General features: G+C 40.5%; 1 protein-coding gene across 2 annotated transcripts in view; it reads left to right on the top strand.

The window, feature by feature from the left end:
* AFF3 (ALF transcription elongation factor 3) overlaps window positions 1-26964 on the top strand; it is a 526951-nt gene extending 499987 nt beyond the window's left edge. For both annotated transcript variants that reach the window (XM_058534464.1, XM_058534465.1), the window contains 7 exons: window positions 4411-4474; window positions 7296-7432; window positions 14435-14506; window positions 16310-16403; window positions 19060-19109; window positions 19260-19483; window positions 21895-26964. In XM_058534464.1, coding sequence (XP_058390447.1) covers window positions 4411-4474; window positions 7296-7432; window positions 14435-14506; window positions 16310-16403; window positions 19060-19109; window positions 19260-19483; window positions 21895-22016 — 763 coding nt within the window. In that variant the 3' untranslated portion in view covers window positions 22017-26964. The remainder of the gene's footprint in view (window positions 1-4410; window positions 4475-7295; window positions 7433-14434; window positions 14507-16309; window positions 16404-19059; window positions 19110-19259; window positions 19484-21894) is intronic.
* The last annotated feature ends 1014 nt before the right edge of the window (window positions 26965-27978 follow it).

A 27978-nucleotide genomic window follows, 5' to 3' on the forward strand; every position in this document is an offset into this window, starting at 1 on the left:
ACAGGCTGGCTCTGCTGAGGGGAGGCGTTGCACAGAGGTAGGAATTACAGAAAGAAGTCTGCCAGCCTCTCCGTGGGAGACCATTCAACTCAAGATCAGCCACAAAGGAGAACAAAAAGCAAGGTTGCTTTAATGCTCCTGTGCCAGAAGAAGTATTGGGGTAGCTCAGCCCCCACTGCTGCTCAGAACCAAGGCTGTGTGTTTGCAGTGGGGGGGGGGGAGCGGGTGAGGAGAACAAAACAAAACATTCTATTTGGATCAAGTGCTCAGATCGTTCCTGTTGCAGAGAGCTCTTATAACAAAGATACACGTGGCTAAGCTTTGGCTTTTAGATCACGCAAACCCCATTTCTGAAGAGCCCAGGATACACAGTTGATTACATGTGTGATGTTTAATTGAACTTTTATTAGGCTTGCTCATGTATCATCATAAATACCGTCACTGTGAGAAACAATGTGAAGAATGAAATGAAATGAAAAACAAAAACTTGGGGTTTTCCGTGTAAAAAAATAGAAAACTAGATGAAAAATCTATTTGAACACTGAGATAATTAGATTTTATTGTAGTACCTTTGCCATGTTATATTCTGAAACAGCCACAATGAGGACAACGATTTACTTTCTTGCTGACTTGTGCATTGCTGTCAGAGTGATGCCTCCATGACAGCATGTATCCACCGCGCTGCTGGACAATCTTGGTGACGTCCCGTTGGTCCCAGTGCCTTTATACTGTTCTGATCTAGGAGTGTGGCCCTGGAAATCACCTGAAATGAGAAAATGGGCCAATCATCCGGCAATCTTCCGTGACTTGGTATAGTGAGCCCTCCGTTATGCAAAGATGAGAATTCTAACTAATGTGTTTGCAAATGGCCCCTGATAGTACATTTTTTTCGGCCTCTCAGGTTGCTATTGCAGCTGCTGTGATATAGTCAGAAAATAGATGTTACTGATCCACATATACTATTGTGAGAGTTTGTGACTCAGCCTCCATATCAGGTTTAAAAAATACATTCATATGCTGCAAATAAAAACAACATTGATTAAGGAACCCATATTAGGCATTAGGAGCCACTGCCGTCCCTAATGGTAACTTAGAAGACTAGTAAAAACTAAGATGCCGTAGCTTATTACCAAGAAAAGCCTTTCATGAAAACAAAATGCATTTGAAATGATGATCTGTTAGTGACAAGGTCTACAAAACAGGGCAAGAAAAAAATGACCAAACTCATAGACTAGAGTGTGGAGCAGATAATGGTGTGAAGAATTTCAAGTTGCCATGGAGATGCTCTCTGGCTCATTGGCTGAGATGCTGCACCCCATCAGAAGCCACCACTCTCTTCTAAGCTCAAAATGAATTCAAGGGGGATTCGTTTACCTTCTACCATGTGCCTAAGACTACAGGGTGGGGAAGATCAAAGAGGTCTACAGTATGGTCCCAGCTGAAAATATACCAGCTTCAAAGTTGCCCACATGCAATGACTGTAGCCCGGACAGCTCAGAAGGTAATTAAATTCCCAGAAGTGTGGTGTAAACAAGAAATGGTATTTGAGATCAGGAGAGACAGAGATGAGCATGGACCGAAGCTACCAGGAAGGCCTCATGGCGTAAGAATTTGAGAGACGGGTAACATTCGGCTCACAGTAGACACTCAGTGAATGAGCGCATAATGAATGAGCAAAGAGAGTGTTCCAGGGAGGAGGAAAAGGATGAGCAGGACTTCTAAGACAGGGATGGCATGTTAACAAGACAGTGAGGAAACCACCCTGGCTGTGGTTGAGGGCCCTGGTGAGTAAGTGATATAGGGGGGTTAGGTGAGATTAGGGGGGACCTGAACTGAGATTTGATCTCATAGGCCCTAGAGATTGACTTTGGTCAAACATTGGTCAAGTGTTAAAGCTGAGGATAGATTGGAAGGGAGTGAAACTAGAGGCCAAGAGAGGTGATACAAGCCTAGACTTGGGTGGTAGATGTGGTCATTGAGAAAAGAAACGAAGCATTCATAGCATTTGATAGTGGGGAGAGAAATGGAAAGAGATACCTGAACTCCTCTCATGAACAAATAGTCTCTGGGACCCCACCTGAAGCTCAGGAGTCAGATCTGGGTTTGGGCTAGAGGAAGGGTCTGGTCTGCCACTTTGGGGCATGCAGCAAAAGGACAAAGAAAAGTAATGCAGAGGGCGCCGGCCCAGTGGCGCAGGCGGTTAAGTGCACGCGCTCCGCTGCGGCGGCCCGGGGTTCGCAGGTTCAGATCCTGGGCGCGCACCAACGCACCGCTTGGTAAGCCATGCTGTGGCGGCGTCCCATATAAAGTAGAGGAAGATGGGCAGGGATGTCAGCTCAAGGCCACTTTTCCTCAAGAAAAAAGGGGAGGATTGGCATCTGATGTTAGCTCAGGGCTAGTCCCCCTCAAAAAAAAAAAAATAATGCAGAGCATTTTTAGGAGAGTGAAACTATTCTGAAAGATATTATAATGATGGATACATGTCATTATACATTTGTCAAAATCCATAGAGTGAACCCTAATGTAAACTGTGGACTCTGGGTGATAATGATGTGTCAGTATAGGTTCATCAGTTGTAACAAATGTGCCACTCTGGTGGAGGATACTGATAGTGAGGGGGGCTCTGCGTGTGTGGAGGCAGGAGGTATATGGGAACTCTCTGTACTTTCTGCTCAATTTTGCTGTGAATCTAAAACTGCTCCAAAAAATAAAATAAGTCCATTAAAAAACAAAAACAACAACAACAAAAATAACGTAAATTGCCAGAGTTGGAATTAAAGACCAGACAGTCAATATGTGTTCAAAGGTCAATCTGTGGACAAAGAAGGAAAAACCACCATGTAAAGGCAACTGAAAAACCATTCAAATGGAAGAAATGTGAACCTCCACGAGATGAACTAGCAAAAGAAGAGCCAGGAGCAGGACCTTCCTGTGAAGGAAACCTCAGGCCTCACCTGCCAATGAGGACCCACCAAGATGAATGGAAGGTCAGGCCTGAGTGGCAGGAAGAACAGAAAGGGATGATGAGCTAAAGACAGGAAGTTTAATTAATTATACACATTAAGGAAATCCAGCAACTGGTCCTCAGTTCTTCGTTGGAAAAGTTAAATATTCCCAGCATGTTACCACAGTACTGACAATATTTTATGGGGAAGTAAGAGACAGAAAACCAAGGTCCTTTACTTGCTTCAGTGATTTGTGACCTGAAACTAATTATTTGCTTTGATCCTGGTTTGTTTATTTGTTTGACTGATTGATTAAAACCATTAAAATGAGGATAATGGTTTTGGATTGCAATGTCATTGACAGGGTATGTGTGGTTTTTCCAAGCATTTTTAGTTCTTTGGATGAAAGGATGCACTGACTACCTAATATTGCAGTAAGGAAAAAGACCCATTAGAATCTGAAGGAAGGCAGTTTAAAATAAGCTTGGAACAATAGGTTAAACAGTCCATGATTAATATCACTACTTACATGTTATCTCCCATTCAGGGAGTCCCAGCTTATACTGGATGTTCATGAATAGGTCAAGTTTATTGATTACATAAAGACCCATACTACAAGAAAAGTTTATGCTGATGGCATCTAAAATATGTAGATTTTTAAAAATCTATCAGACTAAGCATTTAAAGGTACTGTCTGATGAGTAGCGTAGTGTAACTTGGGGTCACTACGCACGCTCGGATCGGTCTCTGGATGAATGATCTTCATCTCCCAGCAGAGTCAATGCTGGCCAGGGTTATTGCTTTAATAATGCACATGTCTGCTGTTAATGTTTACCAGCTAGCTAATCAGAACTCTAGAGAATACAGGCCACGTTTGCATTGTTACAAGGTAGACATCATTTTACAGTTAACTTCATTACAACTGGAATGGAATCATACGGCATTACCTCTTCATTTTTTATTGGGAAGCTTTAAAATAATTATATATATATAGATACATACAACTCTAGGAACCATTTATGCATATAAATGACACAGTCTCATGAGGATACATAAATATACTCACCTGTACATATCCATACAATTATTATGAGGTATATTTGCAATCTTTACATTAAAAAGGGATTGTTTTGTGTAAATATCGTGTGATATAAGATTTTTCACTTGTTTTCTTTAAACATGCGATAGAAAATCTGATTCACAAATTAGGCACTGGGGAACGATGTTAAAATCACTGTAAAATCACTATCTACATATATTGAGTGTCTTTTGAATTGCTAACTTAAGGGAAATATAATCGTGGTATTTTACATATAAGCAGTAGTTTGGAAATGCAAAAAATACTTGATTCCATATTAAGCAGATTTTTAAAATTATGCTTGAAGTTTGAGCAAAAGGAAGGAATATTTTCAAAAGATCTTGCACTTACACAATAATGACATTTAAAACCATTCTCTCCTTGTAGGCCACGCAGTGCAGATTATTTTATGCAAGAAGCTAAACGAATGAAGCATAAAGCAGATGCAATGGTAAGACCTTTCTCTTTCCAGATACATTCTCCCAAATTATGTTTGTACTGCAGCTTCATCATTGGGGCAATATAGCTGGGGTAATTATAAAATCTATTACAAGGATGGCTGGGTCTGTTAAATGGAGAAATGTTTATATAATCAAGTGCTCATAGCCCAATAAATTATGACTTCAACCAATAATGTCTCATTTGGAGAAAGCCCTAGATAAATGAATATTTCAGTTTAGTCCTAAGGTTTGAATAGTAACTAGAGGCAGTGGAGTCAGTCGGTGGTAGAATTTTTTTCCTTAAAAAAAAAAAATCTATGTTTTCATTTTTCTCTCGTTAGCTTGGCCAACCCTTGGCTTGGTCCCAGGATCAAATCCCTTTTCAAAAAGACTCTAATACTTCTTCTGAAACTGTACAACACAGAAACTATTATACTGCGCATAAGACCTGAAAGTGACCGTGATCTGATGTTTTCAAAGAATAACTTTTCTTGCTTGGATAATCTCCTATTTTAGAAAGCTTGAAGCTTTCAGGCAAGAGATAGACAACTTCTGTTTTTTCCTAAAAGAGATCATACAGGTGTTCCATCTTAAGGTCTCATCTAAGGGGACTCCTTCCTACCTAGTAAGTCCAGTTCTGTTTCCCTCCAGTGTTCATACCTGAGATCAGGGTGCTGGAGATGAATAAGCCATTTCAAACGCCCCTGAGAGTGTTATTCTGGTGTTGAAAATGCTAAAACCGTAACAGTACCGCTCTCCCACTGCTACTGATTTTGCCCATCAAGCATTTATTTGTATGAAGATCACTGCCTAGGTACCCTGGTGTACGGGAGAAATAACCACTGAGTATCAGAAAATAGAGAAAGGAAATAGGAGATGCAGTTCTTATCCTCACAATCCCACAGTCTGATGGAGACTTCTGGTCCCCTGAGGAAGCGGATGCATGGTCACTATTGGAGAAGGGCACTGAATTTTAAAGCAGAATGAAATTTTCTGCCTGAATCATCCAAGGTTTACCAGGATTATTCGTTCAGTGTCATCTTGCCCAAATGACCTTTCCTAGCGACACTCTGCTACAGCCCAGCTTGGCCCCTACCACCTCTAAGCACACCTCGCTCATGCCAACCAGTGGGCCTTTGCACCTACAGAGCCTCACACTCACACTCACAGCTACTCCCACATACTCGCTCACACACTCTCCTTCTCGTGCACACTCACACCTTTAGCTTCCTCCCCAAATCCAGCCAAATCAGACGCCATTTCTTCCCACTGTCATTTCAAGTCTCTTCCCTGGGGCCTCCCCAGCCTCTCTGTAGCCCCGTCACTTGCTCCTTTCCTGTCATCTCTTTTGCATTGGACTCCTTGCTTTGCATTTTGTTAACCACAGACTACCTTGCACTTTGAACTATCTTGTGGGTGCACATTTTTTCTCTCCAAATGTATTATATGTTCCTGGAAGGAGCTTTTGTGTGTCAAGTGCACATAGCACAGAATTGGGTGCTTTAGAAAATACTTGTTGAATGAAATGACTTCCTTAATCTGAAAGTGTCGTCAAGAAATATTGCTCTATAGCCTATTAGGGTTATAAGCTGTTTAAAAATTTGGTGTGCTAATGAGGGAGAGTTTTCTCTACGTTTCTGTTTTCTAAGGTATTATTACTAATGAGAATTTTTTTTTAGAGGCAAGGGTTAGATTAGAAGTTAGCGTGTTTGTGTAACTCTATTTTGATTGATGAATGATTACTTGAAAACTGGGAGATTATGCAATTTAAACTTGGAATATGTAATTATCCACAGAGAATAACAATGTATGAAACAGGGAACCTGATGGGTAAGTTTAGATTTATGAGAACTTAAGAATGCAGGCTGATTCTTGGTTATCCTTGCCGAGATGGAGAAAGATTAACATAAATTTAGACAACCTCAGATGATCCAAATCATTTTTTATCAACGTTCGACTTAGTGTCCCATTTTAGCTAAGCTGAAATAATGTCTTGAGTTTTATTTTCTCTCCTTTCCCCTCCTCACTCTCCCCGTAAGTGAGGTTATAACTATTAACAGAATAACTAAAAAACACATGATAGGGGGCCAGCCTAGGGGCGTAGTGGTTAAGTTCACATGCTCCGCTTTGGCGGCCCTGGGTTTGCAGGTTCGGATCCCGGGTGTAGACCTACGCACCGCTTATCAAGCCGTGCTGTGGCAGGCATCCCACATATAAAATACAGGAAGATGGGCACAGATGTTAGGGCCAATCTTCCTGAGCACAGAGAGGAGGATTGGCAGCAGATGTTAGCTCAGGGCTAATCTTCCTCACCAAAAAAAAAACAAAAAAAAACACACATGATAAAAGGAAGGCATGAACATGTAAATGTCACAAATAATGTGAAAGATAATAACCAAGGCCTTAAACCATCAAAGTTGGAGTATACAAAAAAAATATGAAAACTCTTATATGGAATCAGATTTACCGACTTCGATGTATATTTAGCATAGCGTGGACGAACAAGGAGTGAAGTTTGCCAAACTATTAGGGGTTAGAAAAAGGGAAACAGGAATTAGAGCACCCGTGAAGTCCAGAGCAATTCTGATTGGCACTTGTTATGTGGATTTGGTACAATTCTGTATGTAACCATTCGCTCACTTACCCTAAACCAGTAGCAATTTGTGAAAATAGCTAGAGAAGGAAATATCCTATTTCTTTCTTCCCTCAGCTCCATTCACAGGAATTTGAAACTGAAAAATCGAGTTTCTCAAATAAATTGTATAGACTATGTGACAATGCCATTTAAAAAACTGTACTTAAGGAAGACACTGTATTGACTCTGTTGATCAGGTGGAAAAGTTTGGAAAGGCTCTGAACTACGCTGAAGCAGCCCTGTCATTTATTGAGTGTGGAAATGCAATGGAACAAGGCCCAATGGAATCCAAATCTCCTTACACAATGTATTCAGAAACAGTAGAGCTCATCAGGTAAGCACGGTGTTTTCTTGTTGGGGAGCCGGGGGCTGGTGAGGAATATATGTAAGTACTATGACTACAGGAAAAGAACATCAGCCCACACTATCAGCTACCAAGAACCGATGTTCATCCGTCAGAATAAGAATGTCAGATTCTGCACGGCCCTTTCGCACACCTGCCCCCTTCACTCTCTTTGTGAGCGAGGCAGGGCAGCCCCTATAACCCCTGATGGCCGCAGAAGGCAAGCTGACTCTGAGTGAGATGTGACGTTCCTGCTTCAGCCAGCCAGGAAGGGGCAGATTTTGAACTCAGTTCGCCCCTATGCTGCTTTTCTTTAAATCTGATTCAGGTTAGTATAATCTAAATTCTGACTCCATCTGCAAATGATTCGGGAGTATTTAATGAAAGGAAAGAAGATTAAGGGCATTTCAGGAAAGGAAATCCACCCTGTGCTGTACTGTCTCAGAGGGTACTCGCCTTAGACTTGGACATGAGCAGCATCCCTCAACCTGAGTTAATAAGACTTGTAATGTGAGCAGAAGCAGGGTTAACTAATAGGGGCACATCAAGGGGTTGGGTGGGAGACTCTTGTCTTCCGTGATGGAGACCTGGAAAGGCACATCCTTAACGTCTCTTTAATGAACCATTAAGGGAATTTCATCCATTAACAGTACTGAGAACCTTCGTCATATGGTTTGTGTTTTTAGCCGGTTCAACTGCTTGGGATAATGTCTAATACCCATTACGTGAAATAAGTCTTCCCAAAACGAACTTGAAGAGACTTTTCTAATTCTGGAATTCTGTGCAACCTAAGATTAGATATTTTTGACCATCTCCCACCATTCCAGATGCAAGATTTCTAATCATCCCAGGTTTACCCTCTTTGGTCTGCCTTGGCCCAAGGACGCAACATGGTATTTTACACCGCTGTCCTTCAGAAAATTGTTTCCAGCCATTGAAGCTGTCAGCCCAGCATCATCTTCAAAAAGCACTTCTCGAGAATGTTTTGAAAGTCAACACTGTCCAGCCATTTTTCTTATTAAAATATTTCTACTACACCAATGTGTTAGTGATTCCTTCACACTGTTTTCTTACATGGTACAGTATTTTTGGCAGAGAAGAAGAGAAATCACCAGAGTAAAAAACTTAAAATTACTCTAAGAGATCCTAGATTCTCACATTTCTTCCTCAGAATAAGGCACGGACTCAGATACCCACAGGCAGGCAGGGAAGAAAATGGGTGAAACCAGATGGGCGCAGAGCAGTAAGATGTCCTAGAATGTGAGGGTGTTGAACCAGGGATTTTTTTGTCTTTTGTCTGATTGGTCCATTGATGTATCCCTAGTCCCTGAACAGTTCCCAGAACATGTGCTCAATAAATATTTGAGGAATGAACAAATAAGCAAGCCCCAGGGCCTGTGTTCAACTGAGGTATGCATGGCCCAATTAAAGGCATTCAGATTTTAAAAAACAAGCAAATCCAAGCAACAGTAACAGCCTGATGCCAGTCAGATACCCTGGAGGTGCCGATATGCCACACCTGTGCCACCCCAGAGTGGGCACTCTGCTGTGCACACTGGTGCAGGCACCTCCCCTGGGAGGAGAACACAATCCATTTTCTAGATAATTCAGACTGAATAGAATCGTTATGCTACTCAGAAAACTGTCACAAAAGGAGGTTTTCTTACCTGAGTTAGAAAATAGCATTAGGGCCGGTCCCGTGGCTTAGCGGTGAAGTGCGCGTGCTCCGCTACTGGCGGCCCAGGTTCGGATCCCGGGCGTGCACCGACGCACCGCTTCTCCGGCCATGCTGAGGCCGCGTCCCACATACAGCAACTAGAAGGATGTGCAACTATGACGTACAACTATCTACTAGGGCTTTGGGGGGAAAAAAAAAGGGAGGAGGATTGGCAATAGATGTTAGCTCAGAGCTGGTCTTCCTCAGCAAAAAGAGGGGGATTGGCATGGTTGTTAGCTCAGGGCTGATCTTCCTCACAAAAAAAAAAAAAAAAAAAAAAGAAAATAGCATTAATTTACCACTTAAATCTGCATGTTGCCCACCAGGCTTGAGACTTCCCTCTCCCACTGAGAGACACTGTGGGGTGGGAGCACTGGTGAGGGTGATCTCGCCACAAGTGTCCAGCCCAGGGTGCACTCTGTGTCCCCAAAGGCAAGAGAATTCCTTTCTCTACCCATGAATACCAAGTGACTGGCAAGTGGCCAGTGGAACTGGCAAGTGGAACCCTGCCACCACAAATCAAAATTGCACCACAAAAGCTCTGAAAATTAAATTGTAATTGGAACCATAGCCCACAAAAGTAGGTCAGGATCTGCCTGCTAAACCTAAACAGAGTGACTTCCTTTTAAAAGAAAAAGTTTAAATAGGACCCAGAGTCTCCTAACATAATAGCCAAAATGTCCAAAATACAATAGAAACTCACTTGTCATACCAAGAAACAAGAAAATCACGATTGGAATGAGAAAAGACAGTCAGTTGACACCAATAACCAAGATGAATCAGGTGTTGGAATTCTCTGACAAGGATTTTAAAGCAGCCGTCATAAAATGCTTCAATACACAATTACGTGTCCAGTAGTTTCGCTGCAAGCATCTCTGCCGCAGACATCTTTGCCACAAGCATTTTCACTGCATAACTGATAGGCCGTAAGCCAATTTTGCCATAAAAGATAAAATCACAAAAAATAAAAGAGGGACATTAATTAAAAAGGACATAATGAAACATGAAAAAATCAATAGCCAAAATTAAAAAGACTTTATTGCAAAATACAAAAATATTTGAATACATTTAAAATGTGTGTTTGTAGATTCATGGCAATACTGCACTAAGAACTGATTTGTGTGTGTGTGTGTGTGTGTGTGTGTGTGTGTGTGTGTGTAATGTACCTAGGCACTTGTCTTTGTTCTATGGGATGTATGGATTTAACTCTGCACCCTCAAAGAAGAGGCCCTCAGCCCTCTTTTTCTCCTCCAATGTAGTGTGTTTCAAAATAGGAAACCAACTCTTGGGGCAAATCATCGTCATCTGTCAGCTCAATAAAACCATCAATAAAACATCACTAACTGGAAGAAATGCTAACTATTTTAAGACCACCACCACCACCACATCTACTCGTTACTGTATAGACCATCATGAGCGCTAGCTAAGATTTATATCATATAAAAATGGGAGCAACTGCAAGAACTTTGTCAATGGAGCAATGAAACCAAACTAACAACAAGAACAACAACAAACTGTCAACCAGTTATTTTTTTATTTTTTACAGCACAGTTGCCTTACAGCCAATTAGTTATAAGATGAAAATGCTTGCAGCAAAGATGCTTGCAGTGAAGCTATTGGACATGTAATTGTTTGCTGAAGCATTTTTATGATGGCTGCTTGAAAATCCTTGTGGCAAAACTACCTAGAACCAAAAAATTACAAATTCTCTTGAAACAAACAAAAAATAAAAAAAAATCTCAGCCAAGAAATAAAAGTTACTAAAAAAAGAACCAAATGGTAAGTATAGAACTGGAAAATATAACAGAAATAGAAATCTCACTGGATGGGCTCAGTAGCAGAGTGGAGATGATGGAGGATAGAATGATTAAACTTGAGAACAGAAAATAGAATTTACCTAATCTGAGCAACAGAGAGAAAATAGGATGGAAAAAAAATGGATAGAGCCTCCAGCACAATGACAAAAGATCCAACATACGTATCATTGGAGTCCCAGAAGGAGAGGAAGAGAGTGAGACTGAAAAGTATTTGAAGAAGTAATGGCTAAAACTCGCCAAATTTGGCAAAAGACATAAACCTACAGGTTTAAGAAGCTGAGACATACCCAAGTAGGATAAACCCAAAGAATTGCACACCAAGACATATCATAACTACATTTCTGAAAACTATAGACAAAGAAAAAAGTTCTGAAAGCACCCAGAGAGAAAGGACACCTCATCTTTAGGGGAGCACCAATTCCAATGTCAGCAGACTTCTCATCTGAAACAATGGCGGCCGGGAGGGAGTGGCACAACGTTTTCCAAATGCTGAAAGAAAAAAAAGCTGTCGAACTGTGAATTCTAGATTCAGTGAAACTTGATTCTTCAGGAATGAAGGGAAATAAAAATATTCTCAGATGAAGGAAAACTAAAAGCTTTTATCTCTAGCAGACCCACCCTTAAAGATTGGCTAAAGGAAGTTCCTCAAACAGAAAGGAAAAGACAAAAGAAGGGATCTTGGAGCGTCAGGAAGAAAGAACAATGGGAGAGCAGAAATATGGATACATGCAATAAACTATGCTCATGAGTTTTATCAATCATATTTGATGATGGAAACAAAAATTATACTACCATCTGATACTCAAGACAGTGTTATTTAAAAATGGGGAAAGTAGGGGCTGGCCCGGTGGCGCAGGTGGTTAAGTGTGCGCGCTCCGCTGGGGTGGCCCGGGGTTCGCCGGTTCAGATCCCGGGCGAGCACCGACGCACTGCTTGGCAAGCCATGCTGTGGTGGTGTCCCATATAAAGTGGAGGAAGATGGGCACGGATGTTAGCCCAGGGCCAGTCTTCCACAGCAAAAAGAGGAGGATTGGCAGATGTTAGCACAGGGCTGATCTCCTCACAAAAACAAAGGGGGAAAGTAAAGGGAACTAATGGAAGTAAGGTTTCCACAATTCGCTCAAAGTGGTAACATGTTGATACCAGCAAATTGTGATAACTCACATATACCCAGAGCAACCACTATGAAAACTATACAAAGAGATCCACTCAAAAACGCTACAAATCTGCATGTTGTGGAGATAGTACAATAACAGTATCATTTTTTGAGCCATTTACAATGAGCCGGTCTGCTATGCCAAGAGCTTTACAAATACTCTCTTGGTTAATCCTTACAATGACGCTATGTGATCAGCAATATTAGTCTTATATTTTATAAATAAGGGAATGGAGGCTTAAAGACATCACTACATTTGTCTAAGCTCTCACAGCTAATAAGTGGCTGAGCTGGGATTTGAACCCAGGACTCCCTCACCATTACGCATACTGCCTCATCTCTCTCAAAGATCCTGCAAGTAACTTGGTGTATTATTGGGAGAAAGGACTGGCCACAGTCGCCCTGGGTCAGAGAAATAAGTGGAGTTAATTAAAGTTCATAAAAGCTACTAGTTATGCACCCGAGACACTTACACTACTGTCAAAGTAAAAGTTCTGTAACAATGACAAAGGGGTAAATCCAAGCTTTCATTTGAGTACGAGGAATGAAAATTCTTCTGGAGATAAGCCTGGAAGGGTTGAACTTTGCCTCCATCTTATCAGCCGCTCAGCCATAAATCAGAATTTGTGAAAATGGGTGTCACCATATACGTGGATGATGCTTGAACTGGTATCACTCTCGACCATCCATAGCATTTGAACTTGTGTTGTTAAAGAGCAGAAAGTAGCTAGATGGTCATAAAAGTCGTTTGTTCTAGTCATCACAATCATGTAGTGCTTAGGGAAAATGGGGCAGCATCAGCTAGCTTTCAAGAAACAATTATCATCAAACTAAAAAGCTTCTGCACAGCAAAGGAAACCATCAACAAAACGAAAAGACAACCTAACAATTGGGAGAAGATATTTGCAAACTATACATCTGATAAGGGCTTAATCTCCAAAATATATAAAGAACTCATGCATCTCAACAACAAAAAAACTAACAACCCAATTAAAAAATGGGCAAAAGACCTGAACAGACATTTCTCCAAAGAAGATATACAGATGGCCAACAGACACATGAAAAGATGTTCAAAATCACTAACTATCAGGGAAATGCAAATCAAAACTACAATGAGATATCACCTCACGCCCGTCAGAATGGCTATAATTAACAAGACAGGAAACAACATGTGTTGGAGAGGATGTGGAGAGAAGGGAACTCTCATACACTGCTGGTGGGAGTGCAAACTGGTGCAGCCACTATGGAAAACAGTATGGAGATTCCTCAAAAAATCAAGGATAGAACTACCATATGATCCAGCTATTCTACTGCTGGGTATTTATCCAAAGAACTTGAAAACACCAATTGGTAAAGGTACATGCACCTCTGTGTTCATTGCAGCGTTATTCACAATAGCCAAGACTTGGAAGCAACCTAAGTGCCCATCAAGGGACGAATGGATAAAGAAGGTGTGGTATATATACACAATGGAATACTACTCAGCCATAAGAAACGATGAAATCCAGCCATTTGTGACAACGTGGATGGACATTGAGGGTATAATGCAAAGTGAAATAAGTCAGAGGGAGAAGATCAAATACCATATGATTTCCTTCATTAAGTAGTAGATAATAACAGCAATAAACAAACACATAGGGACAGAGATTGGATTGGTGGTTACCAGAGGGGAAGAGGGGAGGGAGGAGGGTGAAAGGGATAATTCGGTGCATGTGTGTGGTGATGGGTTGTAATTAGTATTTGGGTGGTGAACATGATGTAATCTATGCAGAAATAGAAGTACAATGATGTACACCTGAAATTTCTACAATGTCATAAACCAATGTTACTGCAATAAACAAAAAATTAAAAAAATAAAATAAAAAATAAATAAAATGGGAAAAAAAAAAGAAACCATTATCAGCAACCACTATGAAAAACTAAGTGTTACGCAGAGAGAACTTCCATCATAGCAAATGTTCTATTGTTAATAAGAAAGCTTTTTTAAAAAGTTTCTCTGGGGGCTGGCCCTGTGGCGTAGCGGTTAAGTGCGCGAGCTCGGCTGCTGGCGGCCTGGGTTCAGATACTGGTCGCGCACTGATGCAACGCTTGTCAGGCCATGCTGTGGTGGCGTCCCATATAAAGTAGAAGAAGGTGGGCACAGATGTTAGCCCCGGGCCAGTCTCCCTCAGCAAAAAAGAGGAGGATTGGCATGGATGTTAGCTCACAGCTGATCTTCCTCACACACACAAAAATAAAAAAATTAAAAATAAATAAATAAATAAAAGTTTCCTTGGTTTTTCTTTCTTTTCTTTGTTTTCCAGGTATGCTATGAGACTAAAAACCCACTCAGGCCCCAATGCCACACCAGAGGATAAACAATTGGCTGCATTATGGTGAGTACATCATATCAGCTTAAAATAGCCTTCCCAGCCTCACGTATCTTCATTGGCAAACCAGGTGCTGAAATGCATCCCCTTTCCCTAGTGTCCTCTAACATGCAAAACCATATGCAGCTCTAATGGTGGCTAGGGAGAGCCCACATTACTTCTTGCTGCTATACCATGCATGATGTGAACTCACAGTGGGTGAGAATCGACAGGTGCATTACACAAGGATAATTTTTTTCTATGTGTATGTCTTTTAAAATCAGGTAGGTCTGTGTTTTAATAATTTGAATGTGAATTGTGCCAAGTGTCATTTCTCTGTGTTTAACATTTTAGATGCAATCAAAATAATTCATCTCTTTACACGCAGGATCAGTATTACTGAATCAAGATGATGCATTAAAGTTCTCAACACATTAAACTGAGGAGCAGTTCGTTACACTTGATAATAAAAACACTTTTAAAATATTAACCATGGGGCCAGCCCAGTGGCATAGTGGTTAAAGTTCGCATGCTCTGCCTCGGCAGCCCAGGGTTCGCAGGTTCGAATCCCGGGCACAGACCGATGCACCACTCATCAAGCCATGCTGTGCCAGCATCCCACAAACAAAATAGAGGAAGACTGGCATGGATGTTAGCTCAGGGCCAATCTTCCTCTCCAAAAAATAAATAAATAAATAAAATATTAACCAACATGTAATCATTTTTTTCTATATCTAAAGTGATTATAATGATATAATAAAAATAATTTTCCCCACTGCATATCTTCAGGACACCTCACCCGACTCCCCAAAATCACAGGCACCTCTCTACTGGTTCCTCCTGTGATAGGGAGTCAAAATTTTTTGCTCTTCAGAGGTTCATACTCCACTCTAGAATCTGATCTGCAGGTTAGAGAATTGAGTCTCAAAAAAAATAACAGCAACAGACACAAAAGAATCTCAGGTCGTTTCGCATCCTCTCATCACCTGGAGTTTGGTGTGCCAAGAAGGGACTGTTAGGTTGTCCTTGGACGTTGCGGTCATATCTGTATGTGTGTGTTTGGTGTGGTGTCATGTCAGCACCAGATCTGAGTTAGCAAATGATTGTGAGTGAAAAGCACCAAGGAAACAAGGTGTGTCTCAGAAAACGCTTTCTGTGCCCTTTTCACACTTTTAAGTTCCACATTAGGATTAATAAATTAATGATGATTAACAAATAGTCTTATATAAGATAGACTACAAATGTGTAAAGATTTAATCAATATATAAAATAATAACTACTCTCATCACAGTATTTATTCTTTATAAAACACATTCAGATCTGTTACTTTATTTGAACTAATTATACTACAGTCAAGTAATTTAAAAGTGAAAGCAATAAAAACAGGTGGAAGGCGTATTCTTTCAGCAGGGCCGATGCGGCGGGAAGGGCAGGATGTCCAGGGAAATGAGAGTACAGTGGCTCTGCCCTGAAACTCACCCGGTGGACAGTGACAGCTGGGTGTCAGAGCTTCCTCACTCCTCTCGTAGAGAGAGACTGCCCTCTAGTGGTGGAAGAAGAAAAGGGTCAGGCCCTCGGCCCCAACAAAGAAACAAAGCTAATACAAAATGATCTAGTGATGAATATATTTATGAAGCAACTCCTTGAAATTTTGAATTATATCTTATGAAAGAAAGGAAAGTCAGATACATACATATATGTATGTATAGAAATATTTTATATATATAATCAAGATGTAAATATCGAGTGCCTTGGAACAAGAAATTTTTAGTCTTGTTTTCAAAAGACACACTCATGCTCTCAGGGCCCATTTCTCTTTTTCTGCTGCAGTTACCGATGCCTGGCTCTCCTTTACTGGCGGATGTTTCGACTCAAAAGGGACCATGCTGTAAAGTACTCAAAAGCACTTATCGACTATTTCAAGGTACTGTCTGGCTAATGGGCAACAGTGTTCCTTGTATTCAGTTGTCTCCCTGTCAAGGACATTTCCTAAGTCAGAGGGAGAAGGTCAAATACCGTATGATTTCCCTCATTAAGTAGTAGATAATAACAACAACAAACAAACACATAGAGACAGAGATTGGATTGGTGGTTACCAGAGGGGAAGGGGGGAGGGAGGAGGGCAAAAGGGATAATTCGGCACAAGTGTGTGGTGATGGGTTGTAGTTAGTATTTGGGTGGTGAACATGATGTAATCTATGCAGAAATAGAAGTATAATGATGTACACCTGAAACTTATACAATGTTATAAACCTATGTTACTGCAATAAACAAAAAATTTAAAAAAATTAAAAAAGGACATTTCCAAGGAGCCTGGTGGAGTCTGTTCCCTTGGGGATAATACAGGAGCCCTCTGATCTCCACGCTCACCCCATTTATGACACACTCGTGGTGTTCAGGGCTCAGAGAATGGCCTTCAGAGCCCATCTAATTTATCCCCCTGCCTTGTGTCCAGGTATTTTCATGGCCTCAAGAGAATGAAGATCCAGTTACTCAGTCCAGTGTCCTAGGAAACTCACCTTTATAGCTAACATAAGTTCCTCATGTTCGCTTAGAGCTTCTTCCTCTTAGAAGTAACCACTTAGAACTTCCTCTTAGCTATCTCCAGTAGCTAATTTAATTTTTAATAAAGATATTATTTTAAATGATAAGAAATGGCTTGTTAGAACTCAGAGGCACTAGGACAATAACAATGTGTAAATATAAGCATAGAATTGGAAACCATGCTAGCTTCTACCTGTCTCAGGGAATGAAATCATTTTCACTAAGAGAATAAACAAAGAAAAAGAAGAATACCTTCTGTGATGTACTGTGGTACAGTGGACCTGAAGTAGTAATTCATTTGAGATTTCTGGGCCTCTCTGCTATCTGTTTGTCTATAGAAAGAAGAAATTACACCCTCTCCACCTCCAACCCTTTGTCAGAGACGCAACCATCATTTTAGATCCTTTAATGCCCAAACTCCACTTCTTAGGGATTGTCTCTGATGACTGGGCTATGTTGGGGGTTCCATGGACTGTGTCCAGCATGCCACCTCCTTCCTGGTCATGCATTAGAGTAACCAGGTGCTAAGCCAAGGAGATTACTGTCTTGGCCCATTGACCATCATGTGTCATAATGACGGGAACTGATGCTAAGCCTTTCCCTTTACTTTGGTCAAGATAAGTAGTTTTCAGAAATATAGAATCTAAGAGCTAATACTAAAGAGAGTTATTACAGTCAAGAAAAAGGCTTGACTAAAGAAGGAATCTGAGCTCTGTAAGCCACAGGGGTTACAATAGAACTTTTAAGGGATACAAGCAGTTCTTAATGCATGTATGCAGTCCATGAATGTGTACAGAATGGATAGGGAACACAGCTTAAAAATCAGAGTTTCCCCTCCAGGAGTTACTGGTAGTTACCCTTAACCAAAGGCTATTTAAATGCTACTTAAAGTTCAGAGATGACGAAACCTTTGGGTAACAATGATAATTTGTCCATGAAGAATGTGTTTTATCAGTACAGAGCTGTCTTTGAAAAGAGGACTTTGTCCCCACGTGTTTTTTACAGTCATGGGGCTTAGTGGTAACGGAAGAGGCCTGAAGACAGTTGCAAAATTTGCCACATATAAGGCCATTTCTTACCACTTTGATAACACCTCCACTGAAAACTAAAAAGCAGTCACCACTTCGTAAAGTTCTTTTTAACCAAAAGAAACACTTTTTCTCTGGAGAACCAGGCTGAGGCTATTTTCTTGTCTCTGGAAGGGAAAATTCACATCAGCATCATAAAGACCATTTTTTCCTTAACATTCCCGTAGACTTATGTCCAAGAAGGCATTATTAGGCTCTCAGAGAGGAAATCTATCTGTACATTTAGCAACTTTTCTTGCCAAAGGCAAAACTTCTTTTAAATACCTGATGCAAACAACTGGCTCCTGCAACATAACATCCTAAATCAGAATATTCAGATGAATCAGAATTTTTAAATTGCCTATCTGTTAAGGAAATATATTTTAATTTGTTCTTTACAGCTATTCAAGAGCAACTTCCTTTAAGAGAAATATTTTTGAGCTTTATAAGTTAAAACAATAGAATTTGGTGTCTCAAATTTTCAGGCATTTAAATGTATGTCAATGGTTTCTGCAAATTAAATATAAGCTGTTCTGTGTGTGTGTGTGTGTGTGTCTGTGTGTCTGTGTGTCTGTGTGAGTGTGAGGGGGTTGCTGCTCTTTTTTCCTTTGCAGAAAAATTAAGCTAGTTTAAGATGAAAAAATTAGTCTGGTTTAGGATTCAACAGACCCTCAGGATTATGGTTTAATTTGGTACATAGAATTTGGTTGGTACCCAGGCTGTGGGGTGAGCTCTTCGTTTTAGCCCTCTGTGGAACCTAGCAGGCCATGCAGCTAACCCTCACCAGCTTTCAGAGAGGAAACCAATAGCCTAGTAATTCTAACTTCCCAGATCCAGTTTCTATGCATCTTCCTTTTATTTGCAATGTCTGCCATTGCTACTCTCACTGGTCACCTGAGAATATATTATCGTTGGCTGTTTAAACTTAAGCAGATGGTACTCACTGTCAGTATTTTTATTTTCCTGCAGAATTCATCGAAAGCTGCCCAAGCCCCATCTCCATGGGGGGCCAGTGGAAAGTAAGTACATTTTTCCAAACTAAAGGCAATAAATGAGATGCTGCATGACGCTGGGCAATGTGCTGCTTGCTTACGGTGCCCTGAGGGGCTGCCCTACCTCACCTGGTACCAACCTCTCCATTCTTGTTTTTCTACCCTCTCCCCTTCCAGGAGCACTGGAACCCCATCCCCCATGTCTCCCAACCCCTCTCCCACCAGCTCCGTGGGGTCTCAGGGGAGCCTCTCCAATGCCAACGCCCTGTCCCCTTCCACCATCGTCAGCATCCCACAGCGCATCCACCAGATGGCAGCCAACCACGTCAGCATCACCAATAGCATTCTCCACAGCTACGACTACTGGGAGATGGCGGACAACCTGGCCAAGGAAAACAGAGGTGTGTGAGCGTCATGGGGAGCGTGTGCATGGTTCCACCACAGCTCAGGGAGACAGCCGGACCCTGGGGCAAGTTTCATCATTTACAGAAGAAGAAATAGTAGAAGCTGTCACCTACTGTGTGAGACTTTTCCTGACCTCTCCCCCTCACTCAGGGCCTCCTATGCCTTTACCCACCTTTATCTTTACTGTGGAAGATTAGAGATAGAGATAGAGATGATCTAGACATAGATGATATAGATAGATATAGGTATACACACATGTGTATTTCCCTTTAGACAATGAGCTCCTTGAAAGTAGTGATTATGTTTTAAGTCTTCAAACTTCAAAGTCTTCAACTTTGTGTTCCTAAGACCTGCACAGTGCCTAGAACACAGTTGGGGATCTGAAACATTGAATTAATTAATTAATTAATGAGTATGAATGCTACTAGCTATTTAAGTGATAGCTGCTTACAACTGAAAAGAGAGTGTTTTATATGTAGCAGTAAGCTATATTTCTTTTTAAATAACATTTTTTTTTACTGGTTATAAAAAGAATGCATGTTTACTGTGGCTACATTTGTAAAGTACAGAAAATTATAGAGAAAAAAAATTTTTAAATAATCAGTAATTTTACCACCAAGAAATAATTACTATTAACATTCAACTGAAGTTTCTTCTAGTCTGCTCGACATATGCGTGATTTTTACCGAAATGAGATCATAGTATATATACAGTTTTATATCCTGTCTTTTTAAATTTAACATTATATCAGGCATTTTCTCATGTCAATAACTAGTTCAAAAACACCCCTTATGATGGTTCTATAATACTGTCATAATAGTAGTTAGGTAATGTATCATGATTGCTCAAAGTATTCCCCTGTTGTTGGACATTTAGGTTACTTCCAATTTCTTTCCCACTATTACATGTAATGTTATGAGAAATATCCTTATATAAATCACTGTCTATATTTCTGGTTATCATCTTAGGAGGGAGTTGTAGAAGTAGAATTTTAGGGTTAACAGGTATAGATTTTTTTAAGATTATAACTTCTATCCCAAAAGGCTGTACCAATTTACTACTCTCCCTCCAGCAACTGGTGAGAGTACAAATCTGATCTCACTTTCAAGCCATTAAATGCAGATTTTGTTCCCATGATAGCATTAGCCTCTGAGGACAAGACCAGGCTGTCCACAATGAGATGAGGAATTTATGGCACACGTAGGCAGATGGGTCCTGAGTACATGAAATTGATAATAAAACCAGATAGTACATAACATGCAGCCCAGAGGTGGTGTACTTGGAAAATCCAATGGGAATGCCAGGGAGGTCAATGCCAGGGAGCTGAGACTACCAGGAGAGGCTCGCTGGAGGAGCTGGCATGGAACACGGTTTTGAAAAGCAGATAGGAGTTGAGAAGCTGAGATGGAGTGAGGTGGGTGTCACAGGTGGACAGAAAAACAGAAGGGACAAATGTATAAAAATTTTCATGGTCAGTTTGGGAGACCCTGAGCAGGCCAGGCTCCAGATGGCACTACCAGCTGCCCACTAGATGTCTCCTACGAGGGCTCGGTGCCACATGTCCAGTGCAAAGTCAGCATTGTTTCCCCGACCTGCTCCTCCTCCCCTGTTCTGCTCCCGATTTCCTGCCATGGCTCTCCTCCCAGCTACCTGGAACTTGGAGTCTTCTCTGACCCCTCCCTTACCTTCCCCAGCAGGACTTCATTCAGTGTGTATGTGAGCACCTTTGGAAAACTTCTCCCAGGCACTTTCAAGGGGTGTTGTTCAATGATCCAGTTATGACGGCATAGCAGCCATATAAATTTGTCTCTATTAGCCACTAAACTGTGATCTCTGAGAGAGCAGAGCCTACACATTACTCATCTTGGTACACTCTTCTACCTCTGCCATCCCGCACCTAGCATACTCTCCTTGGCACATAATAAATGTTTAAGAAAAAGACAGCCCAGAGTATGTCCAAGGATGAGAAGGTGACTTCAGTAGAGATGTTTCAGAACCCATCTCTGCTTTGCCCCCAGGATCCTGAAGCCTCCTCCCTTGGACTCACTCCAAGAGCTTGGCCTGCCACAGTTGAGTACAGTAAGAGAGATGACAGAGCCACAGCCCACGTTTGGGGTGGGAAGCATTACTCCACAAGGAGAATGTAGTCTGAGGAAGTAAATTTTCTTTGCTCTTTGTCTAAATAAATGTTATTCATTTGGATTAGAAATGGCCAATAGAGTGATTCTTTGGATATAGGATGAGTTCTCCACCTTTGGGTTTTATTTTGTTCAGGTGAATGCTCAAGTCACATGATGGAACAGAATGCTTGATTTATGTAGAGACCATGAATGGAATTTTTTCTTAAGTCACTCAGGGTAGCACACTTAGTGTGTGTGGCACTCTAACGACTCTCTCTGTCCCCTAGAATTCTTCAACGACCTGGACCTGCTCATGGGGCCTGTTACCCTGCACAGCAGCATGGAGCATCTGGTCCAGTATTCCCAGCAGGGCCTGCACTGGCTACGGAACAGTGCCCACCTGTCATAGGGACCTCGCCCTTGAGCTGGATTGTGCTCTCTTCTCCATGGACAGCTCAATGTTTCTGGACACTGTGCTACTGAAATTCCCAGCCACAGCATTTTTCAAACTGCAGTGAATATTTTCTCAGCATCCCAATGGTCTTTTCCCAGGGCATGTGTGTTTGTATGTGTGGGTGTATAAGAAGCTGCCTGTGTATGTGTGTAACATACACACCTCTTTAGAACACATTTTCTTTGTCTAGTTTCCATAGTCCCAGGCTAGGCAAAGTGATCAAAGGTTTCTGATTATGGAAAATACACTTACACACACACACACACACAATCACACACACACACTTTCTATTTCAAAGCTAAACCATGACTTCTTAGAACATTCAACCAAAATCTCATGGGTTAGTTAACCAGGTGCAATACAGCACACCAAAAGCTCGACTGCCAGTTAAGATGAACCTAGTTCTTATACTATTGATTACTTTCAGTATTAATATACTATCCCCCAATTATTTTTTGATTGTGTATATTAATGGGTAATTTAATAATGAAAATGTCAGTTATTTTTGTGCTGGACGTTTACTAGATGGTGTGTTACCAAAAACTCTGACGTTTACCTAATACCCGCCCCCTCCGTCCAATTTTATTATCAACAAAACGCATTATAAGCAAATGAATCAACTCCCACAGGCCTGCCCTGCCCTCAAAATAGTGTGAAAATGGCACTGAGATTTGGTAAAAACTCAGTGCCTCTGAAAGTTAACCCACACACATTAAAGCAGCGACAACTATGATTTGGAGCTCAGTTAGGAATTGAAATGTTCTGCCCATGCAACAACAAGCCCGTCCAGCACGTGTTTCTTCTTCCTGCCACTGTGACACGGCAGCTGTAGAGCCTCGTGGCTTTTGTCGGCCGATGTTTTTCAAATCTTTTTTTTTCCGAAATAGCTTTCTTACAAATTTTCTTGGCCAAATTAGGCCATTACCTAGAATGTCCCTTCACTAGGAGTCTGTATCTGTTGCTTATCAGGCTGAGAACTATTTGCTTATCGTGATACTGTCTAATCCTCTCACTCTTCATGCAGAATGTGCCTCTGCAGGCCTTTAATGCATTTTGATCTGGGGGATGTGTTTCAGGCTTTGATTAGCAAGCCGCTTACTGTGCAGGGTAAGTTATTCCTGCAATGATTGCAACTCTGTTTGGGGTAGCAATAGCCAGAACACCATGCTTCCATCCTGTGCGTCTGATATATTTACGTCCTGCCCTTGATTCTTTTCTTTTCTTTTTTTTTTAATTAAGTTTACATTTTAGTTTTTTGACGTCTTGTTTACAGGTTTTGTCTGAAACTTATTTCTATTATAGTCTCTTGCCATGCCCTAGACTTAGTCTTCTTATTAAATCTATTTGGATATAAAAATATTGGTAAAAAGAAAAACTCTTGAAAACGAGGATAAACCTTGCCACACTTGAAGAACAAAAATAATGTCCTTGAGGCCTCCCACTTGACAAAATTGCACCAGGACAGTCTGAGAAAGACAGGTGATGCGATATGTGGAACGATCCATTTTTCAAGGTGATGGTGGCACAAAACACTTTTAATAGATACTGATATATGCTTTTGCTGATGGTCTTACCGGTTTGATTGCAATGTTAACATTTTTGTCAGCCTGATCTGTAGGTGGGGAAAAAACATTGCTGTAATTCCCTAGCTGTAAGCACTGATTCAAAACTGTGCAAATGATTGAACAACTTTGGTGATTTGAAATTAATTTGAAATGAGCAAATGCAGGGTTTGTGAAATTTGCATTTGGCTTTGGCCTTAAGCATCTGGAACTATTAACGGTATTTCTATGTTACATTTATCTAGCTGAGGTGCTTCTTATATCCCTTTCAATAATTGTAGGTGGAGTTCACAATCCCATCCTGTTGGGAATTTGAATCTAACTTAAGAAATTTGGAATTTTTTTTTGTTTTTTCAGAGGACTGAGGTTTGGTTCTACTTGCTCTTGCTGAATTCTGATGAAATGTTCAAACTCTCACATAAAGGGATGACCTTCAGGGTCCATCGGGCAGCCCCGGGGTGCTTTTCTGGTTTTGCCCATCTTTAAAGTTGCAGGCCTTGTTGTCTGGTACCCATGTGATGGGCTTGCCCATGAAACTCCACTTAAACACACAGGTAACCTCTGGCTGATTGTGCCAACAGCACTTTATCAGCACTTTGGTGACCCATGTTTTTCAAAAAAAACTTGAAACTGGTCATTTTGGGGATGGTCAGAGCATGCCGTTCCTCTCTCTGTCTTGCATTTCATCGGTAGAGCGTGTCGGGGCAACGGTTCTTGTTTGCTTTGCCGTAGATGATTTTGGTAAGGAGCCATCTTCTGATTGTTGTTTGTGAAAGTCATTCAGAACTTTTTCCTTTTATTTAGTTTTGTTCAAAGTAGAAATATCTTTCTTGTGTTCTCTGATTATAAAAGTAATACATGCTCATTGTAAAAATTCAAACAATACAGAAATGTATAGAGTAGAAAGTAGTAAGTCCCATCCTCTGGAGACAACCACTGCTCACCATTTCATGTATATCTTTCTAGAGATTCTCTCATTTAAACATATAATGTCTATTATCATTTTTTTATATTTGAAGGGATATTATTTCCTCAGAAGTTCAACACAAGTTCAACTGACCTTATCCTTCCATGACCTGAATGGATGCCATCCTTTATCACAATGTTAGCATTCTCTTTGAGAGTAACCCAAATATATTCTTGATCAAAATTTGGGATTTGTAACTACTCTACACAGATCAGACTTATGTGCAGAATTGTGCCTGGAAAGAGAGGTTTGGTTAAAAGAGATATTTCTGGAAACTTTTAAACTACAAATGGAAACTCAGACCCACTATCTAAAGAGGAATGTACTGGAAAAATAATCTGAAGAGTTGACAAATTGTGTACTAGATTGAACACATGGAATGCAATGCAATGAGATTTTCTGCACTAAAACTTATTCTAGTATGTACAACAATGATGTGTGTATTATATAACAGTGATGTGTACATTTCTGACATCCCATACCTAATATACACACTTTGTATAAATGCATACATTTAAAAATATATATGTACAATACAGCTAACATAAAACTGTAGTACGCCTGAAGGATATTACTAGTGCCTAATATTGAGTATGTCACTGCGTGTTCAAATCACCTTGGAAGTGCAGTAATTGTTATAAAATTAATCAGTGCAGCCAACCTTATTTATGAATCACATCTTTGAAACTGTGCAGTAGTATATACATATATATTTTTAAATAACATTTTTCACAGTTTTCCAGAGTTACTGTTGAAATCTGTATCACCAAAAAAAAAAGAAAGCAAGATTTTTTTAATGAGGTAGACACTCTTCAGACCCAGTAATCTGTGTGTGATTTTCTGTTTGTAGATAACCAAGAGACTTTAGCAGTCACCAGCCTTAATGCATGTACAGGATATTATTGTGACTTAATTTATCTGCGATTTTTAATCCATGTGAAATTGGAATTTATAAACTGACTTGGATTAAATATGTCTGCCTTTCTAAGGTTGCAAATGTTACATTAAATGATTTATGTTGTAAATGAGAGAAATCGAGTTGTATGTAAAAAATGTCCACCAATTTCTGTGAATATTTTTACAAGGAAACTTCAGAATCAAAATACGTTTAAATAAGTATTCTGATCCCCAGTTCATAATCTCTTGAGAAGCGATTTTGTTGTTACATGAATTTTTAAGTGTAGCTTCCACGGATTATTATTACTAAGTCTGATATTTTTCACTGGGAAAAAAAAAGTATGTTTTTCTTCATTATAACTATAGTTTACTATTTGTCTTTCCCGTTTCCCAGCACATGTACACACAAGCATGCGTGCGTGAGAACACACTCCAACGTCCCAGAAAGCGCTGAATAGGAAGCTTGAGTTCATATTGATGCCTGTGCAACCAGTAGTTCTGGGACACTTGTACTCAACCGTCCTTAATGATACACGTTAGTTCCGGCTTGTGTGTGCTGGGTTTTTCCAACTCAAACCAACGTGGTGAAATAATGTTGGCAATATTTGGTTGAGTAAAATAAGAGAATTTTGAACTAATGAAGATGGATATATTAGACCAGTGGCTTGCCATGATCTATTCCCTTGTGTGGAAGAGGTTTTTGTTAACCTCATTTTTGTTCTTCTCTCCCCCCTTTTTCATTCCCCTCCTCCCCAAACTAAACTAAACAAAGAAGCAGAAACAGCAACAAAAACAAAACGATTACTTCACCTTACCTAGCCCATATCCTTAGATTCAGATACACCTTGTCATGAAGCAGAACCCTAGCTCCGGGTCACCATGGAGACCGCCTCATCCCAAAGATGGCCAGGAGGGGCACTTGGCTTTGCTTGCTCCGGGGACCACGGAGCTTGGTACTCTCTCCGGGATGGTTTGAGCTAAGAAACACCCAACAGTCCTTCAAGAACTGCCTTTCTCTTAGGCAATTTTGCCTGCTACTCAGCTGAAGTCTGTTCCTATCAGAATCGTATTTTTAAGAAGTAACACATTTTTGGTGAAATCTGGATCAACTGGAGTCTTGAACGACATTTTTTTTTTAAGTGAAAAAAAAAACAGCATAAACTGCATTTCCAACAATTTGGACTCAGAGTTTATTTCCTCCTTTTCCCATTCCTAGAAGAGCACAGTTTTTCCATATTATAACTTCCTGACAAATAGCACAAGAAATGTTCAGATTTGAGATTTGTGTTCTCTTTGTCCAAACTGAATTATTCTGTATGTGTCATCAAGGGGTCAATTTGTTTGCTTGGCATGGGGAATATTATAAAACTCTGCTCTCAAACTAATTACATCTGACCACGGTTTTGGTTTTTATTATTTAATTGGCACTCGGAGGCAGCAGGGGGTAAATTTTGGGCAGGCTGCAAGGGGATTTAGCTTCACAGCTCCTACTCACAGTAATGGGAATCAGGGGATTAAATCCCTATGCGTTACTTTGAAAATCCACCTGTTACAGCCAATTTTAAACACATTGATCTGAGGGATGAATTCAAGGTGCTAATTGCAAGTCAACACAAGGATCAGTATTTGTCTTTAAGCATCAGGAAGTAGTGATGAAGCCTGAACAGCTGAATCAAGGACTTGTTTTCTACTTGTTTCTAACATAGGAAAAGCTCATCAGAAAATATTTACATCCAAATAGGATGTAAAATAGTGCCAACGTTTAGGATTTTCAAACAGTGCTGTTTGGTTATAAAAATACACTATTCTAGTTTCTGTATTGTTCTTCAACCCTTTTTCAGTTTTTCATAAAACAAAGCTGATTTTTCTCCCCAGTATTTATCATCTCTTTATTTCTAGATGCCCAAATGAGCAAAGAGAAAATACTTAACACTGAGGAATGTGCATTACTTGACTGAACAGCGTTCCACTCACAGCAGCCAAAGGTATCCGACTTTTTAAAGAACATTCTTTGAGTCTCGTCTGTTATCTTCATCTGACAGCGTGAGTGATCCCGAAGCCTCAAGTGTGGCCCTGTAGTTGAGATGTCAAGAATTCTATACATATAACATGCTAATCTTGAGTGATAGGCACTTGCATAGCATCACCAGCTATCTCTGGGGCCTATTTGTGTGGTGGAATAGCAATATTAACACTTTCCTTTGAGTAATTTGCAAACTGATTGTTAATCCCCTGAAGTTCCCAGAGCTGCCAACTCAATTCAAAATGTCCTTCTCTGTGAGCTGGGTTGATTTTTTTTTTTGTTCCTTTGGGGTTTTTTCCTTCCAGGTTCTATAAGTCACATTTAGTATCTTGACTTTTTAGAAGAACAGTTATTAGAGGCAGTGGGGGCTTTAAGGAAACAAACTGGAACTCATTGACATTGGGGATGAGAAGCCAGGAAAATATCTGAGTGTGCCTCAACACTCTCCCCCTTTGCCTGCTACACCTG

This window comes from Diceros bicornis, chromosome 40 (assembly GCF_020826845.1).
Source record: "Diceros bicornis minor isolate mBicDic1 chromosome 40, mDicBic1.mat.cur, whole genome shotgun sequence".
NCBI classification, from domain to species: domain Eukaryota; kingdom Metazoa; phylum Chordata; class Mammalia; order Perissodactyla; family Rhinocerotidae; genus Diceros; species Diceros bicornis.